Source organism: Bombina bombina, chromosome 4, assembly GCF_027579735.1.
Source record: "Bombina bombina isolate aBomBom1 chromosome 4, aBomBom1.pri, whole genome shotgun sequence".
Lineage (NCBI taxonomy): Eukaryota > Metazoa > Chordata > Amphibia > Anura > Bombinatoridae > Bombina > Bombina bombina.
Window position 1 is genome coordinate 233,615,031 of NC_069502.1, and position 21,246 is coordinate 233,636,276.

At 40.1% G+C, this 21,246-nt stretch overlaps 1 protein-coding gene across 9 annotated transcripts in view; it reads left to right on the plus strand.

The window, feature by feature from the left end:
- TRIP12 (thyroid hormone receptor interactor 12) overlaps positions 1 to 21,246 on the plus strand; it is a 1,052,161-nt gene that overhangs the window by 463,479 nt on the left and 567,436 nt on the right. For all 9 annotated transcript variants that reach the window (XM_053709826.1, XM_053709829.1, XM_053709830.1 and 6 more), the window contains one exon: positions 11,071 to 11,188. In XM_053709826.1, coding sequence (XP_053565801.1) covers positions 11,071 to 11,188 — 118 coding nt within the window. The remainder of the gene's footprint in view (positions 1 to 11,070; positions 11,189 to 21,246) is intronic.

Genomic DNA, 21,246 nt, shown 5'->3' on the forward strand with positions numbered 1-21,246 from the left:
TCCTGATGTTCATTGTTTTATACAAGCTTTGGTTCGTATAAAACCTGTCATTAAGTCAATTTCTCCTCCTTGGAGTTTGAATTTGGTTCTGGGAGCTCTTCAAGCTCCTCCGTTTGAACCTATGCATTCATTGGACATTAAATTACTTTCTTGGAAAGTTTTGTTCCTTTTGGCCATCTCTTCTGCCAGAAGAGTTTCTGAATTATCTGCTCTTTCTTGTGAGTCTCCTTTTCTGATTTTTCATCAGGATAAGGCGGTGTTGCGAACTTCTTTTGAATTTTTACCTAAAGTTGTGAATTCCAACAACATTAGTAGAGAAATTGTGGTTCCTTCATTATGTCCTAATCCTAAGAATTCTAAGGAGAAATCGTTGCATTCTTTGGATGTTGTTAGAGCTTTGAAATATTATGTTGAAGCTACGAAATCTTTTCGTAAGACTTCTAGTCTATTTGTTATCTTTTCCGGTTCTAGAAAAGGCCAGAAAGCTTCTGCCATTTCTTTGGCATCTTGGTTGAAATCTTTAATTCATCTTGCCTATGTTGAGTCGGGTAAAACTCCGCCTCAGAGAATTACAGCTCATTCTACTAGGTCAGTTTCTACTTCCTGGGCGTTTAGGAATGAAGCTTCGGTTGACCAGATCTGCAAAGCAGCAACTTGGTCCTCTTTGCATACTTTTACTAAATTCTACCATTTTGATGTATTTTCTTCTTCTGAAGCAGTTTTTGGTAGAAAAGTACTTCAGGCAGCGGTTTCAGTTTGAATCTTCTGCTTATGTTTTTCGTTAAACTTTATTTTGGGTGTGGATTATTTTCAGCAGGAATTGGCTGTCTTTATTTTATCCCTCCCTCTCTAGTGACTCTTGTGTGGAAAGATCCACATCTTGGGTAGTCATTATCCCATACGTCACTAGCTCATGGACTCTTGCTAATTACATGAAAGAAAACATAATTTATGTAAGAACTTACCTGATAAATTCATTTCTTTCATATTAGCAAGAGTCCATGAGGCCCGCCCTTTTTTATGGTGGTTATGATTTTGTATAAAGCACAATTATTCCAATTCCTTATTTCATATGCTTTCGTACTTTTTTCTTATCACCCCACTTCTTGGCTATTCGTTAAACTGAATTGTGGGTGTGGTGAGGGGTGTATTTATAGGCATTTTGAGGTTTGGGAAACTTTGCCCCTCCTGGTAGGAATGTATATCCCATACGTCACTAGCTCATGGACTCTTGCTAATATGAAAGAAATGAATTTATCAGGTAAGTTCTTACATAAATTATGTTTTATGCTTACCTGATAAATTTATTTCTCTTGTAGTGTATCCAGTCCACGGCCCGCCCTGACTTTTTAAGGCAGGTCTAAATTTTAATTAAACTACAGTCACCCTTGCACCCTCTGGTTTCTCCTTTCTCGTCTTGTTTCGGTCGAATGACTGGATATGGCAATGAGGGGAGGAGCTATGTAGCAGCTCTGCTGTGGGTGATCCTCTTGCAACTTCCTGTTGGGAAGGAGAATATCCCATAAGTAATCGATGATCCGTGGACTGGATACACTACAAGAGAAATAAATTTATCAGGTAAGCATAAATTATGTTTTTCTTCACTTTTCAGTGATTATATATATATATATATATATATATATATATATATATATATATATATATATATATATATATATATATATATAGATTAGTCTGATTACTATGGACGTCATTCCTTTTGCCTTTTTCTATAAAATAGAGAAAGTTTGGATCTGGCTCAAGTGGATAGCTCCAGATCTGTCGACTAGAATCTCTCTTCCTTAGTGGTTTTTCCAGGAGTATCTGTCTCGTGGCGCATACTTTTGGAGAAATATCTGGGTGATGTGAACATGTGCACCAACCTGCTGGGCAGGGTAACAGTCTGGGTTTTGTTTAAGGCACAGGGATTACGGATTCAGAAGTGTTTGCTCTCCTCTTTAACATCTGGGAGTTAAAAGCGATTTAAAATGCTCGGATGACTTGGCTTCAGTCGTCCTTAGCTTGGTTCCAGTAGGACAAATCACCTCAATGGTTTATATCAAACACCAGGTAGGAACTCGGAGTTCCTTAGCCATGTAGGAGGTGACTTAGATTGTTCAGTGGGCGGAAGCTCACTTTTGTTGTCTGTCTTTCACTTTCCAGGGGTGGTCATTTGGGAATCAGACTTCTGAACAGACAGCTATTTCATCCCGGGGACTGGGAATTCCATCCGGAGGTGTTCTCCAGTTTGATCCTCAAATGGGGATGCTGGTGTTGGATCTGTTGGCGTATTGGCGAAACGGTTCAAGTCAAGGGATCCACAGGCCGCTCTGTTAGATGCTCTGGAGATCCCTTGGGGTTTCAGGCTGGCTTACCTTTTTCCTCCGTTTTCTCTCCTTTCCACAAGTCTTTGCACGTATCAATCGGGAGAGAGTATCAGTGATCTAATAGCCTCTGCGTGGCCTCACAGGTTCTGGTATGTGGACCTAGTGGAGAGGTTGTCTCTCCCACCTTGTAATATGCCTCTGAGAAAGGACCTTCTTCAGGGTACCTTCCTTCATCCAAAATTTTGTTTTTCTGAAGCTGACTGCTTGGAGATTGAACGCTTAGTCCTGTCTAAGCGTGGTTTTTGAGTCTGTTATTGAGACCATGGTTCAGGCTTGCAATCCTGTTAAGATACAGGATTTTCCATGAGATAAGGTGTATATATCGGTGTGCATCATAGGGCTACTCTTGGAGTAGGGTCAGGATTCTTAGAATTTTGTCCTTTCTACAGGTACGTCTGGAGAGAGGTTTTGTCAGTCAGTTCTCTGAAGGGTCAGATTTCTGCATTATCTTTTTTGCTGCATAAGCGTCTGGCAGACGTGCCAGATGTGCAATCTTTTTGTCAGGCCTTGGTCAGTATCAGGCCCGTGTTTAGATTTGTGGCTCCTCTTAGGAGCCTTAACTTTGTTCTTAAAGCTTTGCAGCAAGCTCCATTCGAGCCATTACATTCCATAGATATTAAGTTGTTATATTGGAAGGCTTTGTTTCTTATTGCTATCGGCTCTGCTCAGTCAGAACTCTCAGCTTTGCAGTGTGATTTGCCTTATCTTATCTTTTGTACCGATGATGCGGTTCTTCTTACTAAGTTAGGTTCCTTCCTAAAGTGGTTTCGGACAGAAATATTTACTCAGGAAATAGTTGTTTCTTCTTTGTCATTGTTCTTCTTTTCTGAAGAACGTTTATAGCACAACTTGGAGGTTGTGCATGCTTTATAATTTTATTTACAGACGACTAGGGATTTATGCCAGTCTTCTGTCCTGTTTGTTTGTTTTTCTGGGAAACTTAAAGGTCAGCAAGCTTCTGCTACTTCTTTCTCTCTGTTTGAGAAGTATAATTGGTTTTGTTTATGCAACTGCTGGTCAGCAGTTTCCTGAGAGAATTACAGCTCATTCCACTAGGGCTGTTCTTCTTGGGTTTTCAAGGTGAAGCTTCTGTGGAATGTATTTGCAAGGCAGCATCTTGGGTTTCTCTGCATACCCTGTCTACATTTTACAAATTTGATTATTTTGCCTCGACTGAGGTTCTTTTGGGAGTAAGTTTCTTCAAGCCGTGTTGCATTCTGTTTAGGTTACCTGTCTTGTCCCCCTCTAATCATCGGTGTCTTCTAGCTTGGGTATTGGTTCCCAACAGTAATTGATTATTCCGTGGACTCACCGTATCTTAGGAAAGAAAGCAAAATTTATGCTTACCTAATAAATTTATTTTTCTTTTACAAGATATGACGAGTCCACGGATTTCATCCTTACTTATGGGATATCGCCTCCTGGTCAGCAGGAGGAGGCAAAGAGCACCACAGCTGAGCTGTATATATAGCTCCTCCCTTCCCTCCCACTCCAGTTATTCTCTTTGCCTGTGTTAGTGATAGGAAGAGGTAAAGTGAGGTGTTAGTTTAGAATCTTCAATCAAGAGTTTATTATTTTTTAAAGTAGTGCCGCTGAGTGCTACTTTGTGCTGGGGTGTAGCCTAGACCAGATCAGTCTCTTCAGTACAAAAAGAGAAGCATTTGGTGGCTTGAAGCAATAGGAACTGGTGGGACAAAATTCTCACAGCGCCTCCTATACATATTTGCTGCCCCAATCTAGATAGCCTAAGCACTTTTAACTCAGGCTGATCTTTGTCCACAGGGCTATGAGAGGGAGAGGAAATCTGAACATCTGCTGGACTGCCATGCTGTCGCACAGCTTCCCAGTTAAGTGCTAACTTTTTATTCTGGGTGGATCTCAGAGAAATGGAGCACTTATTTATGTTGTCAGTATCCTACATGTGAACGGTGGGACAGCACATACTTAGCGGGGGCTAGCATTCCGGCAGTTAAAATTCCTGGACAGTCACATATGCATGGGCTAAGTAATGGAGTCCGCATGACAACAGGACTCTTACTGTAATGGGACACGTCGCCTCTCCTAGTAGGAACGGTTTATGACAGAATTTCTGCTGACATGGTAGTTAATGTCAGTTTGTTTGATGTTTCTATACGTCCAGGAGCTGGCTCCATTAATGTTAACGTTAATGTTAAGTTTGATGCTATAACATTTATTGGAAGGGTGTATGGGTCACTTCGGTTTGTTTTTTCCAACAATGCATATTGGGCTTTCCTATATGGTACATCTTGAGCCCCCAATCTGTATTTTACATAGCTCCCGGTGGCCTATCTATAATAATGGCGGCCGGGAGATTGTTTGCTATTCACTCCCACGATGGGCGGAGTTGTTAGTTCACGCCGCTTTCAGGCGCTTCCTCTGTTCCTAGGGCATATTCAGACAAATGCTGGGAGTTGAAGAGTCTTCCTGCCCACGATGGGCGGAGTTGCGAAGTGCTCCACTTTCAAGGACGCTTTCTCTGTCTTCTAGGCTAGCAACGGGAGTTAGAGCGTCTTAACGCCCACAAGGGGCGGAGCTCTGTGACGCCTGTTTGTGTACCGGGGACAGAACCTCTCACACAGTCCAGTGTGGCTATCCTTTGCAAAAGAGTGCAGTTGAACTGCTTTTATATGTCTCGTTATTTCTCAGTTGTGTATGGCACAGATAGAAATAAGGGGTTAATAGGCATCCTATATGAGCCTTAGGATATTTGCATTTGATTACTTCAGCATGATTTCTGAGAGTACACAGGAGATTTCTTGTTAATCAATACAACCATGCATGTTGAAGAAAAAGTTACTGTTTATTATTTAAAGAGACAGTACCGTTTTTTCTATGTTTTTTTTTATTGCATAAATTCAGCTGTTTATTTGTTCTTTCCTCCTTTGTGTCTATATGATGGAACAACTGCACAAAAAGGCAGTTTCTTTCAAGATTAAAGAGACAGTACTGTTTTTTATGTTATTTTTATTGCATAAATTCAGCTGTTTGTTGTTAACCTCCTTTCTGTCTAAAGGATGGAACAACTGTACGAAAAGACAATTTCTTTCAAGATTTACAGAGACAGTACCGTCTTTTTATGTGAAAGTTTTATCAAGGAATTTCTGTTTTTGTTCATTCATCCCTTGTGATTTGGGATGGAACAAAAGTGTACATAATGATACCGTTTTCATTTTTTGTTTGTACCTACTCGCTCTAAGGAGATGGCTATTTGGAACAGGTTGATAATGGTCAAGTTATGCCATTCTTTTCTCCTATAAGTGTTCCTTGGAAATCTATGATCCACATTCGGTGCCCTGCGCTTCCTTTACACTCCGTGCAGAGTTATGGTATTTCCACGAGGGGGGAAACATTCCTAGAGGATGTTTTTCGGTAATTTATATTTCCAATGCTTCCTCCATATTATGAAGGAGGGAGATGCTTTGGGTTTTTCCGAATTCTTGGAGATATTCCTGATAGCTGACGCTGTCAGGGACTCTGGACGGACGGTCCGTAAGGTGGGACTATTTCCATTTTGACTAAGCAATCTACTATTCTTGTTGAGGATAGTTGGGCCTTCTAAGACACTATGCACAAGCGGTTGGAGGGTCTGCCTTTTAAGGTTTGCCATAGCATCCGGCTGCGTGCACACCTGTGCGGCAGCACATTAATATAAAGGGCATCCAGATGTATCATCTCAATGAGAGGTATTCTTACATTGTGAATGGGCCCTCTTTTCTTTGGGATTCCTGTGTCCCGTTCTTTCACAGGGACAGGAACTGTATTAGGTCTGTTTGTAGTTCCTAAGGAGAGAGGGAACTTTCAGACCTATCTTAGATCTCAAGAGTCTAAACAAGTTTCTCAGAGTTCGATCTTTTAAGATGGACACTATTCGAACCATTTTTCCATTGATCTAGGAGGGTCAATTTATGACTACCATGGATCTAAAGAATGCATGTCTTCATGTTCCTATCCACAGAGATCGTCACAAGTTCCTGAGGTTTGCCTTTCTGGACAAACATTTTCAGTTCGTGGCTCTTCCTTTTGGTCTGACCACGGCACCCAGAATTTCACGAGGGTTCTGGGGTCGCTGCTAGCGGTTCTGAGCCCGCGGGGCATTGCAGTAGCGCCTTATATGGATAATATTCTGATCCAGGCTTCTTATCAGCTGACAACGTCTCATACCTACATGGTTCTATCGTTTCTAAGGTCTCACGGGTGGAAGGTGAATCTAGAAAAGAGTTCACTAATTCCACGGACAAGGGTTCCTTTCCTGGGAACTCTAATAGACTCTATATCCAATAATTGGATTGATGGTGGCGGCAATGGACTCGTTTTCTCCTTTTCATCTCAGACCTCTACAACTGAGCATGCTCAATCAGTGGAATGGAGGTTATGCAAATTTGTCTCCTCAAATAGATCTGGATCAGCAGACAAGGGACTCTCTTCTTTGGTGGTTGTCGCCGGATCTGTCCCAAGGGATGTACTTCCGCAGACCCTCATGGGTGATAGTGATAACGGATGCCAGTCTACTAAGATGGGGCGCAGTCTGGAATTCCCTAAAGGCTCAGGGTGTGTGGACTCGTTCGGAGTCTCTACTTCCAATCAATATTCTGGAGTTGAGAGCAATATTCAATGCACTTCAGGCTTGGCCTCAGTTGGCTTCGGCCAAATTCATCCGATTCCAGTCGGACAACATCACGACTGTAGTTTACATCAATCATCAGGGAGGAACAAGGAGTTCCTTAGCGATGACAGAAGTATCCAAGATAATTCAGTTGGCGGGGGCTCACTCTTTTTATTGGTCGGCAATCTTCTTCCCAGGAGTAGACAACTGTTAAGCGGATTTTTTGAGCAGACACGTTTCATCCGGGGGAATGGGAACTCCATCCGGAGGTCTTTGCCACCCTGATTCTCAGATAGGGCAGGCCGGAGCTGGATTTTATGGCATCTCGTCAGAATGCCAAGCTCCCAAGATACGGGTCCAGGTCCAGGGATCCTCAGGCTGAACTGATAGATGCCTTGGCAGTGCCTTGGTCGTTCAAACTAGCTTGTGTTTCCACTGTTTGCTCTCCTTCCCAGGGTGATTGCTCGGATCAAACAGGAGAGGGCTTCAGTGATTCTCATCGCTCCTGCGTGGCCTTGCAGGACTTGGTATGCCGATCTGGACATGTCATCTCTGCCACCGTGGAAGTTTCCATTGAGGCAGGACCTTGTCATTCAGGGACCCTTCCATCATCCAAATCTAATTTCTCTACAGCTGACTGCTTGGAGATTGAATGCTTGATTTTATCTAAGCGAGGGTTCTCTGATTCGGTCATTGATACCTTGATTCAGGCACGTAAGCCTGTTACTAGAAAGATTTATCATAAGATATGAGATATGGCATAAATATCTTTATTGGTGCGAATCCAAGGGTTACTCATGGAGTAAGTTTAGGATTCCTAGGATTTTGTCCTTTCTCCAAGAAGGATTGGAGAAAGGGTTATCGGCAAGTTCCTTAAAGGGACAGATTTCTGCTTTATCTATTTTGATACTCAAACGTCTGGCAGATATTCCAGATGTTCAATCCTTTTGTTAGGCTCTGACTAGGATCAGGCCTGTGTTTAGACCTATTGCTCCTCCTTGGAGTTTGAATTTAGTTCTTATGGTTCTTCAAGGGGTTCTGTTTGAACCTATGTATTCCATAGATATTAAGTTGTTATCTTGGAAAGTTTTATTTTTGGTTGCTATTTCTTTTGCTCGCAGAGTTTCTGAGCTTTCGGCTCTACAATGTGATTCTCCTTACCTTATTTTTCATTCTGATAAGGTAGTGTTACGTACTGAACCTGGTTTTCTTTCTAAGGTTGTTTCCAACAAGAATATTAATCAGGAAATTATTGTTCCTTCATTGTGTACTAATCCTTCTTCTAAGAAGGAGCGTCAGTTACATAACTTGGATGTGGTCCGTGCCGGCGACTAAAGAATTTCGGCAATCATCTTCATTATTTGTTGTTTTCTCTGGAAAACATAGGGGTCAGAAAGCTACGGCTACCTCTCTTTATTTTTGGCTGAAGAGTATCATCCGTTGTGCATATGAGACTGCTGGACAGCAGCCTCCTGAAAGAATTATAGCTCATTCTACTAGGGTTGTGGCTTCCTCATGGGCATTCAAAAATGATGCTTCTGTTGAACAGATTTGCAAGGCTGTAACTTGGTCGTCTCTTCACACTTTTTCCAAATTTTCCAAATTTTATACTTTTGTCTCGTCCGAGGCTGTTTTTGGGAGAAAGGTTCTTCAAGCAGTGGCGCCTTCCGTTTAGTTCCCGGTCTTGTCCCTCCCTTTCATCCGTGTCCTATAGCTTTGGTATAGTATCCCATATGTAAGGATGAAATCTGTGGACTCGTCATATCTTGCTTATGCTTACCTGATAAATTTATTTCTTTTACGATATGACGAGTCCACGGCCACACCCTGTCATTTTCTAAGACAGGTCTTTATTTTTGTTAAACTTCAGTCACCTCTGCACCTTGGCTTTTTCTTTCTCTTCCTAACTTCGGGCGAATGACTAGAGTGGGAGGGAAGGGAGGAGCTATATATACAGCTCTGCTGTGGTGCTCTTTGCCTCCTCCTGCTGACCAGGAGGCGATATCCCATAAGTAAGGATAAAATCTGTGGACTCGTCATATCGTAAAAGAAATAAATTTATCAGGTAAGCATAAATTTCCTTTTTTCCGGATACAGTGAGTCCACGGCCCGCCCTTTATTTTAAGACATCTATTTTTAACTCTAACCTCAGGCACCTCTACACCTTGTGTTACTTTTTTTTTCTCTCCATTTCCCTTCGGTCGAATGACTGGGGGTTTTGGGAAGGAAAGTGATACTTAACAGCTTTGCTGTTGTGATCTTTGCCTCCTCCTGCTGGCCAGGAATGTTATTCCCAACAGTAATTGATTCTGTGTACTCACCGTATCCGGAAAGAAATACATTTATCAGGTAAGCATACATTTTGTTATTTTTTTGTATGTTTTATTGACCTAATTTTTTTTCCTGTTGCTTTGGTGCAGCATCTTTCTGTATAAGTAAAGAAGATCTCCATATTTGTTGCATTGCAGAAGGTAGCAGGCAGAGCTTGCACATGCAGCTATTTTACACTGATGCATTGTGACAATGAAACCAATCACTCATGCTATGGCCTCTTGCATTTTAAGGGACAGTCTAGTCAAAAAACGTTCATTATTTAGATAGGACTTGTAATTTTAATCAACTTTCCAATTTACTTTTATTATCAAATTTGCTTTGTTCTCTTGGTATTCTTAGTTTAAACTAAACATAGGTAGGCTCATATGCTAATTTCTAAGCCCTTGAGGACTGCCTCTTATCACAGGCTTTTGAAATTCCTTTTCAACACAGACTGAAAGTACACGTGGGCCATATAGATAACACTGTGTTCAGGCATTTAAGATTTAGCCCAAAACAATGCTAAATGCAAGACAATAGATAATAAACAGTCACAGTCATGTGATCAGGTGGCTGGAAGAAGGTTCTTAGATACAAGGTAATCACAGAGGTAAAAAGTATATTAATATAACTGTGTTGGTTATGCATCAATGGGGAATGGGTAATAAAGGGATTATCTATCTTTTAAAACAATAACAATTCTATTGTAGACTGTCCCTTTAACTGTGGAAAATGCTGCAACTGCAGGTGCTGTAGTAAATTATGCTTTGCCAAATATCAAACTTCAGTTCCAGCAAGAATTTTGACCGGTAGAATAATCCTAAACCTTCAAAGATTCAGAAATAAAATTCTAGGAGACCTACTCCCACGTAGCACAGGACTCTATATAGTCTGAGATTGGATATATAGGTTTTCCTAATTATAAATCTGGTTGTTATACCTATTGTACGCCAAATCTGCTTGCATAAACTATACTGAATGTTAGTTCAGCCTTAGATAAAACATTTTGCCGCCCATTTGTTATTTTAAATGTATTACTTGTCTTATTGAGATTTTGTTTGTTCTTTTAGCTTACATTGTACTGTAAAATGTTCTCCCTTTTTAATGTGTTCCTAATGCTCCATTTTACCTGCTGGGGTGCATTAATTTGTTTACAAATTGCGCCTTTAACTTTATTTTTTACATCTAAAATAGCTGAATTTGCCTGCTAAAACCAACACCTATACTGAAAAAAAAATGTATCTAATAAAAAGCTATGTAAACCAGAATTGGCAACAGTCCAGTAAAGGGTGGGAAAGTCAGGTACTAAAATGTATATTTTCATTTGCTTTTAGTATCTGCTTTTTTCTATAGACAAAGAAAAAATAGAAGGTTTGTGTATGTATAGAGAAAAACATGATATAAAGATGTCTTCTGTTTCTAAAAGCTTAACCCACTTAAAAGGGTTGTGTTTGCAATTAACAAAACAAACTTTTTTAAATATAATAATTAACATAAAGAATGAGTTCACCATACATTGTATACTCTCCAACTGATATAACAAGTCATTGGAGAATTATTTATTATTATTTATGTAATTTTACAGTACACTGTCCCTTTAACACTAGGCATTTTGGGATAGATTGTGTATTTGGTAAAGATTTTGGTTAACCAGGCTACAATTTAATTTGATGTTAAACACCTTTTTCATTGATGTGGCATATGTTTTTTTTTTTTTTTTTTAATAGATATTATTTTTATTATTAGACATTGCAGAAACTTTGCATTTCCTCCTGTGTGGGGCCTCAAATGGCAGTTGCCTGGAGCAAATTGACCTGGTTCCACGGAGTCCCCAGGAGCTATATGAGCTGACCTCACTTATATGGTATGTGATGCTCTCTAAGAAAAATGACACAAACTCACACCACATATACATGTTTATTTGTATTTATCGAAATCAGGAAATTCTATTACTTCTAGACTTGTAAGATATTGCAGGGCACAAATATGTAATAACATTGTCACGTGCACCTGCTGAAATAACAAGCCTGTGGATAAGCCATAAATAGAATGGTTTTAAATGGTGTTGGGTACCATAGCAACCCACAGTATTGCTGCCATTCCACTATAGAGCCAATTCATACAATAATGACAAACATTTCTCTTGTAAGATGTATCCAGTCCACGGATCATCCATTACTTATGGGATATTCTCATTCCCAACAGGAAGTTGCAAGAGGACACCCACAGCAGAGCTGTAATATAGCTCCTCCCCTAACTGTCATACCCAGTCATTCTCTTGCAACTCTCAACAAGCAAGGACGTTGTAGGAGAGAGTGGTTAAATATAGCTAGTTTATTTTCTTCAATCAAAAGTTTGTTATTTTTAAATAGTACCGGAGTTGTGCTATTTTATCTCAGGCAGTAAATAGAAGAAGAATCTGCCTGAGGTTTCTATGATCTTAGCAGGTTGTAACTAAGATCCATTGCTGTTCTCACATATGTCTGAGGGGATTACACAGATGAGGTAACTTCAGCGAGAGAATGGCATGCAGTTTATTCTGCTATCAGGTATTTGCAGTTATAATTTTTTCTAGAGATGGAAAACACTAGAAAATGCTGCTGATACCGGATTAATGTAAGTTAAGCCTGAATACAGTGATTTAATAACGACTGGTATCATGCTTACTCCCAGGGGTAATACCCTTATGATATTGCAATATAAAACGTTTGCTGGCATGTTTAATCGTTTTTATATATGCTTTGGTGATAAAACTTTATTGGGGCCTAGTTTTTTCCACATGGCTGGCTTAAATTTTTACTAGAAACAATTTCCACTGTTGTAGTATAAAAGTTACAGTTGGTGCAGTTAAAATTACAAACTGTGACATCCAGCTTCCCTCAAAGGCCCTCTGAATGCTATAGGACTTCTCTGAAGGGCCCAAAGGCTTTCCAAAGTTGTTTATTGGGGAAGGTAGGGCCACAGCTTGCTGTGGCAGTTGGTTGTGACTGTTAAAAAACGTCTATTTCGTTTTTTAATCCGTTTTTTGAACTAAGGGGTTAATCATCCATTTGCAAGTGGGTGCAATGCTCTGTTAGCCTATTATACACACTGTAAAAATTTCGTTTGATTTACTGCATTTTTTCACTGTTTTTCAAATTCTGACAAAATTTGTTTCTCTTAAAGGCACAGTACCGTTTTTTTACATTTGCTTGTTAACTTGATTTAAAGTGTTTTCTCCAACATTGGTGTGTCCGGTCCACGGCGTCATCCTTACTTGTGGGATATCTCTTCCCCAACAGGAAATGGCAAAGAGTCCCAGCAAAGCTGGCCATATAGTCCCTCCTAGGCTCCGCCCACCCTAGTCATTCTCTTTGCCGTTGCACAGGCAACATCTCCACGGAGATGGTTAAGAGTTTTTTGGTGTTTAAATGTAGTTTTTATTCTTCTATCAAGTGTTTGTTATTTTAAAATAGTGCTGGTATGTACTATTTACTCTGAAACAGAAAAGGATGAAGATTTATGTTTGTGAGAGGAAGATGATTTTAGCAGACAGTAACTAAAATCGATTGCTGTTTCCACATAGGACTGTTGAGATGAAGTAACTTCAGTTGGGGGAAACAGTTAGCAGACTTTTCTGCTTAAGGTATGACTAGCCATATTTCTAACAAGACCATGTAATGCTGGAAGGCTGTCATTTCCCCTCATGGGGACCGGTAAGCCATTTTCTTAGTCAAACAAACAGAATAAAGGGCTTAATATGGGCTAAAAAACTGGTAGACATTTTTATGGGCTAAATCGATTGCTTTATTTGGGCATTTTATTCATATTTATGCTGACAATTCGCATTTATAAACTTGGGGAACGTTTATTAAACGGCAGGCACTATGTTAGACACCTTTTCCAGTCAGGGGGCCTTCCTAGGTGTAGACTGAGCCTTATTTTCGCGCCATTACTGCGCAGTTGTTTTTTGAGAGCAGGGCATGCAGATGCATGTGTGAGGATCTGAAATTTGCTGGAAAAGCTTCTAGAAGGCGTCAATTGGTATCGTATTCCCCTCTGGGCTTGGTTGGGTCTCAGCAAAGGCTATAGCTGGGACTGTATAGGGGTTAAATTTGTAAACGGTTCCGGTTCCGTTATTTTAAGGGTTAAAGCTCTGAAATTTGGTGTGCAATATTCTTAATGCTTTAAGACACTGTGGTGAAATTTTTTAACAATTCCTTCATACTTTTTCACATATTCAGTAATAAAGTGTTTTCTGTTTAAAATTTAAAGAGACCGTAACGGTTTTGTTTTAAAACTTTTTTTTGTGCTTTGTTGACAAGTTTAAGCCTGTTTAACATGTCTGTGCCTTCAGATAAGCTATGTTCTATATGTATGAAAGCCAATGTGTCTCCCCATTGTGATAATTGTGCCATAGCGTCCAAACAAAGTAAGGACAGTACTGCCACAGATAATGAAATTGCCCAAGATGATTCCTCAGATGAGGGGAGTAAACATGATACTACATCATCTCCTACTGTGTCTACACCAGTTTTGCCCACACAGGAGGCCCCTAGTACATCTAGTGCGCCAATGCTTATTACCATGCAACAATTAACGGCTGTAATGGATAACTCCGTAGCAAATATTTTATCCAAAATGCCTAACTTTTTGTTCCCCACCCCTATATTTAAGAAATTATTTCCTATGGTCGACCCCAGAAAGGACTTATGGCAGACAGTCCCTAAGGTCGAGGGGGCAGTTTCTACTCTAAACAAACGCACTACTATTCCTATCGAAGATAGTTGTGCTTTCAAAGATCCTATGGATAAAAAATTGGAAGGTTTGCTTAAAAAGATTTTTGTACAGCAAGGTTACCTTCTACAACCCACTTCGTGCATTGTTCCTGTCACTACAGCAGCGTGGTTCTGGTTCGAGGAACTAGAAAAAGTCGCTCAGTAGAGAGACTCCATATGAGGAGGTTATGGACAGAGTTCACGCACTTAAATTGGCTAACTCTTTTATTTTAGATGCCGCTTTGCAATTAGCTAGATTAGCGGCGAAAAATTCAGGGTTTGCTATTGTGGCGCGCAGAGCGCTTTGGCTAAAGTCTTGGTCAGCGGATGTGTCATCCAAGACAAAATTGCTTAACATCCCTTTCAAAGGTAAAACTCTATTTGGACCAGAATTGAAAGAGATTATTTCAGACATCACTGGGGGAAAGGGCCACGCCCTTCCACAAGATAGGCCTTTCAAGGCCAAAAATAAGTCTAATTTTCGTTCCTTTCGCAATTTCAGGAATGGACCAGCCTCTAATTCTGCATCCTCTAAGCAAGAGGGTAATGCCTCACAACCCAAACCAGCCTGGAAACCGATGCAAGGCTGGAACAAGGGTAAGCAGGCCAAGAAGCCTTCCGCTGCTAACAAAACAGCATGAAGGAGTAGCCCCCGATCCGGGACCGGATCTAGTGGGGGGCAGACTCTCTCTCTTTGCTCAGGCTTGGGCAAGAGATGTTCAGGATCCCTGGGCGCTAGAAATAGTTTCTCAAGGTTATCTTCTGGAATTCAGGGAACTACCCCCAAGGGGAAGGTTCCACATGTCTCACTTATCCTCAAACCAAATAAAGAGACAGGCGTTCTTACATTGTGTAGAAGACCTGTTAAAGATGGGAGTGATACACCCAGTTCCAATAAAGGAACAAGGAATGGGATTTTATTCCAATCTGTTCGTAGTTCCCAAAAAAGAGGGAACTTTCAGACCAATTTTGGATTTGAAGATCCTAAACAGATTTCTCAGGGTACCATCGTTCAAGATGGAAACCATTCGAACGATTCTACCCACTATCCAGGAAAGTCAATTTATGACTACTGTGGATCTAAAGGATGCGTACCTACATATTCCTATCCACAAAGAACATCATCAGTTCCTAAGGTTTGCTTTTCTGGACAAGCATTACCAGTTTGTGGCCCTCCCATTCGGGTTAGCCACTGCTCCAAGGATTTTCACAAAGGTACTAGGGTCCCTTCTAGCGGTTCTAAGACCGAGGGGCATTGCAGTAGTACCTTACTTGGACGACATTCTAATACAAGCGTCGTCCCTGTCAAAAGCAAAGGCTCATACAGACATCGTTCTGGCCTTTCTCAGATCACACGGATGGAAGGTGAACATAGAAAAAAGTTCTCTGTCTCCGTCGACAAGAGTTCCCTTCTTGGGAACAATAATAGATTCCTTAGAAATGAGGATTTCTTTCATGTAATTAACAAGAGTCCATGAGCTAGTGACGTATGGGATATACATTCCTACCAGGAGGGGCAAAGTTTCCCAAACCTTAAAATGCCTATAAATACACCCCTCACCACACCCACAAATCAGTTTTACAAACTTTGCCTCCAAGGGAGGTGGTGAAGTAAGTTTGTGCTAGATTCTACGTTGATATGCGCTCCGCAGCAAGTTGGAGCCCGGTTTTCCTCTCAGCGTGCAGTGAATGTCAGAGGGATGTGAAGAGAGTATTGCCTATTGAATGCAGTGATCTCCTTCTACGGGGTCTATTTCATAAGGTTCTCTGTTATCTGTCGTAGAGATTCATCTCTTACCTCCCTTTTCAGATCGACGATATACTCTTATATTTACCATTTCCTCTACTGATTCTCGTTTCAGTACTGGTTTGGCTTTCTACAAACATGTAGATGAGTGTCCTGGGGTAAGTAAGTCTTATTTTCTGTGACACTCTAAGCTATGGTTGGGCACTTTATTTATAAAGTTCTAAATATATGTATTCAAACATTTATTTGCCTTGACTCAGAATGTTCAACTTTCCTTATTTCCAGACAGTCAGTTTCATATTTGGGATTATGCATTGAATTATCATATTTTTTCTTACCTCAAAAATTTGACTTTTTTCCCTGTGGGCTGTTAGGCTCGCGGGGGCTGAAAATGCTTCATTTTATTGCGTCATTCTTGGCGCGGACTTTTTTGGCGCAAAAATTCTTTTCCGTTTCCGGCGTCATACGTGTCGCCGGAAGTTGCGTCATTTTTTGACGTTATTTTGCGTCAAAGATGTCGGCGTTCCGGATGTGGCGTCATTTTTGGCGCCAAAAGCATTTAGGCGCCAAATAATGTGGGCGTCTTTTTTGGCGCTAAAAAATATGGGCGTCATTTTTGTCTCCACATTATTTAAGTCTCATTTTTTATTGCTTTTGGTTGCTAGAAGCTTGTTCACTGGCATTTTTTTCCCATTCCTGAAACTGTCATTTAAGGAATTTGATCAATTTTGCTTTATATGTTGTTTTTTTCTTTTACATATTTGCAAGATGTTCCACGTTGCAACTGAGTCAGAAGATACTACAGGAAAATCACTGCACAGTGCTGGAGCTACCAAGCTAAGTCTGCTATAAACTTTTGGTATCTGTTTTCTCCAGCTGTTATTTGTATTGCATGTCATGTCAAACTTATTAATGCAGATAAAATTTCCTTTAGTACTGTTACATTACCTGTTGCTGTCCGTCAACATCTAATTTTCAGAGTGTTCCTGATAACATAAGAGATTTTATTTTTTAAATCCATTAAGAAGGCTATGTCTGTTATTTCTCCTTCTAGTATACATAAAAGTCTTTTAAAACTTCTCTTTTTTTCAGATGAATTTTTAAATGAACATCGTCATTCTGATACTGATAATGGTTCTTCTGGTTCAGAGGTTTCTGTCTCAGAGGTTGATGCTGATAAATCTTTGTATTTGTTCAAGATGGAATTTATTCGTTCTTTACTTAAAGAAGTGTTATTTGCATTAGAAATAGAGGATTCTGGTCCTCTTGATACTAAATGTAAACGTTTAAATAAGGTTTTTAAATCTCCTGTAGTTATTCCAGAAGTGTTTTATCTCCCTGATGTTATTTCTGAAGTAATTCCAGGGAATGGAATAATTTGGGTAATTTATTTACTCCTTCTAGACGTTTAAGCAAATTATATCCTGTGCCATCTGACAGATTAGAGTTTTTTGGGACAAAAATCCCTAAGGTTATGGGGCTGTCTCTACTCCTGCTAATGTACTACTATTCCTATGGCAGATAGTACTTCATTTAAGGATCCTTTAGATAGGAAAATTGAATCTTTTCTAAGAAAAGCTTACTTATGTTCAGGTAATCTTCTTAGACCTGCTATATTTTTAGCGGATGTTGCTGCAGCTTCAACTTTTTGGTTAGAAACTTTAGCGCAACAAGTAACAGATCATAATTTTATAGCATTATTATTATTCTATAACATGCTAATAATTTTATTGGTGATACCATCTTTTGATATCATTAGAGTTGATGTCAGGTATATGTCTCTAGCTATTTTAGCTAGAAAAGCTTTATGGATTAAACTTGGAATACTGACATGTCTTCTAAGTCAACTTTGCTTTCCCTTTCTTTCCAGGGTAAATAATCATTTCGTTCCTTTCCTCACAACAAGGAACAAAAGCCTGATCCTTCATCCTCAGGAGCGGTATCAGTTTGGAAACTATTTCCAGTTTGGAATATATCCAAGCCTTATAGAAACCTATAGCCAGCTCCTAAGTATCTATGAAGGTGCGGCCCTTATTCCAGCTCAGCTGGTATGGGGCAGATTACGTTTTCTTCAAAGAAATTTGGATCAATTCCGTTCTTAATCTCTGGTTTCAGAAACATTGTTTCAGAAAGGTACAGAATTGGCTTCAAGTTAAGGCCTCCTGCTAAGAGATTCTTTTCTTTCCCGTGTCCCAGTTGACACAGCAAGGCTCAGCATTTCTGAAATGTGTTTCAGATCTAGAGTTCGCTGGAGTATTTATGCCAGTTCCAGTTCTGGAACAGGGGCTGGGGTTTTATTTTATCTCTTCATTGTACCAAAGAAGGTCAATTCCTTCAGACCAGTTCTGGATCTATCATTATTGAATCGTTATGTTAGGATACCAACATTCAAGATGGTTACTGTAGGACTATCCTGCCTTTTGTTTAGCAAGGGCATTATATGTCTACAATAGATTTACAGGATGTGTATCTGCATATTCCGATTCATCCAGATCACTTTTAGTGTCGGAGATTCTCTTTTTAGACAAGCATTACCAGTTTTGTGGCTCTACTGTTTGGCCTAGCCTCAGTTCCAAGAATTTTTTTCAAAGGTTCTCGGTGCCCTTCTTTCTGTAATCAGAGAATAGGGTTTTGGTATTTCCTTATTTGGACGATATCTTGGTACTTGCTCAGTCTTCTCATTTTCGAAGAATCTCATACGAATCGACTTGTGTTGTTTCTTCAAGTTCATGGTTGGAGGATCAATTTACCAATCAGTTCATTGATTCCTCAGACAAGGGTAACCTTTTTAGGTTTCTAGATAAATTCAGTGTCTATGACTCTGTCCTTTTCAGACAAGAGAAGTTTAACATTGATATCAGCTTGTCAAAACCTTCAGTCACAATCATTCCCTTTGGTAGCCTTATGCATGGAAATGTTGGGTCTTAGGACTGCCGCATCAGATGCGATCTCCTTTGCTCGTTTTCACATGCGACCTCTTCAGCTCTGTATGCTGAACCAAGGGTGCAGGGATTACTCAAAGATATCTCAATTAATATCTTTAAACCGATTTTACGACACTCTCTGACATGGTGGACAGATCACCATCGTTTAGTTCAGGGGGCTTCTTTGTTCTTCCGACCTGGACTATAATCTCAACAGATACAAGTCTTACAGGTTGGGGAGCTGTGTGGGGGTATCTGACGGCACAAGGGGTTTGGGAATCTCAGGAGGTGAGATTTCCGATCAATATTTTGGAACTCCGTGCAATTTTCAGAGCTCTTCAGTCTTGGCCTCTTCTGAGGAGAGAGTTGTTCATTGTTTTCAGATAAGACAATGTCACAACTGTGGCATACATCAATCATCAAGGAGGGACTCACAGTCCTCTGGCTATGAAAGAAGTATCTCGAATTTTGGTTTGGGCGGAATCCAGCTCCTGTCTAATCTCTGCGGTTTATATCCCAGGTATGGACAATTGGAAAGCGGATTATCTCAGTCGCCAAACGTTGCATCCGGGCGAATGGTCTCTTCACCCAGAGGTATTTCTTCAGATTGTTCAAATGTGGGAACTTCCAGAAATAGATCTGATGGCTTCTCATCTAAACAAGAAACTTCCCAGGTATCTGTCCAGATCCCGGGATCCTCAGGCGGAGGCAGTGGATGCATTTTCACTTCCTTAGAAGTATCATCCTGCCTATATCTTTCCGCCTCTAGTTCTTCTTCCAAGAGTAATCTCCAAGATTCTGAAGGAATGCTCGTTTGTTCTGCTGGTAGCTCCGGCATGGCCTCACAGGTTTTGGTATGCGGATCTTGTCCGGATGGCCTCTTGCCAACCGTGGACTCTTCCGTTAAGACCAGACCTTTTGTCTCAAGGTCCTTTTTTTCCATCAGGATCTGAAATCCTTAAATTTAAAGGTATGGAGATTGAACGCTTGATTCTTGGTCAAAGAGGTTTCTCTGACTCTGTGATTAATACTATGTTACAGGCTCGTAAATCTGTATCCAGAGAGATATATTATAGAGTCTGGAAGACTTATATTTCTTGGTGTCTTTCTCATCATTTTTCTTGGCATTCTTTTAGAATACCGAGAATATTACAATTTCTTCAGGATGGTTTAGATAAGGGTTTGTCCGCAAGTTCCTTGAAAGGTCAAATCTCTGCTCTTTCTGTTCTTTTTCACAGAAAGATTGCTATTCTTCCTGATATTCATTGTTTTGTACAAGCTTTGGTTCGTATAAAGCCTGTCATTAAGTCAATTTATCCTCCTTGGAGTTTGAATTTGGTTCTGGGGGCTCTTCAAGCTCCTCCATTTGAACCTATGCATTCATTGGATATTAAATTACTTTCTTGGAAAGTTTTGTTCCTTTTGGCCATCTCTTCTGCCAGAAGAGTTTCTGAATTATCTGCTCTTTCTTGTGAGTCTCCTTTTCTGATTCTTCATCAGGATAAGGCGGTGTTGCGAACTTCTTTTGAATTTTTACCTAAAGTTGTGAATTCCAACAACATTAGTAGAGAAATTGTGGTTCCTTCATTATGTCCTAATCCTAAGAATTCTAAGGAGAAATCGTTGCATTCTTTGGATGTTGTTAGAGCTTTGAAATATTATGTTGAAGCTACGAAATCTTTCTGTAAGACTTCTAGTCTATTTGTTATCTTTTCCGGTTCTAGGAAAGGCCGGAAAGCTTCTGCCATTTCTTTGGCATCTTGGTTGAAATCTTTAATTCATCTTGCCTATGTTGAGTCGGGTTAAATTCCGCCTCAGAGAATTACAGCTCATTCTACTAGGTCAGTATCTACTTCCTGGGCGTTTAGGAATGAAGCTTCGGTTGACCAGATCTGCAAAGCAGCAACTTGGTCCTCTTTGCATACTTTTACTAAATTCTACCATTTTGATGTATTTTCTTCTTCTGAAGCAGTTTTTGGTAGAAAAGTTCTTCAGGCAGCGGTTTCAGTTTGAATCTTCTGCTTATGTTTTTTGTTAAACTTTATTTTGGGTGTGGATTATTTTCAGCAGGAATTGGCTGTCTTTATTTTATCCCTCCCTCTCTAGTGACTCTTGTGTGGAAAGATCCACATCTTGGGTAGTCATTATCCCATACGTCACTAGCTCATGGACTCTTGTTAATTACATGAAAGAAAACATAATTTATGTAAGAACTTACCTGATAAATTCATTTTTTTCATATTAACAAGAGTCCATGAGGCCCACCCTTTTTTGTGGTGGTTATGATTTTTTTGTATAAAGCACAATTATTCCAATTCCTTATTTTATATGCTTCGCACTTTTTTTCTTATCACCCCACTTCTTGGCTATTCGTTAAACTGATTTGTGGGTGTGGTGAGGGGTGTATTTATAGGCATTTTAAGGTTTGGGAAACTTTGCCCCTCCTGGTAGGAATGTATATCCCATACGTCACTAGCTCATGGACTCTTGTTAA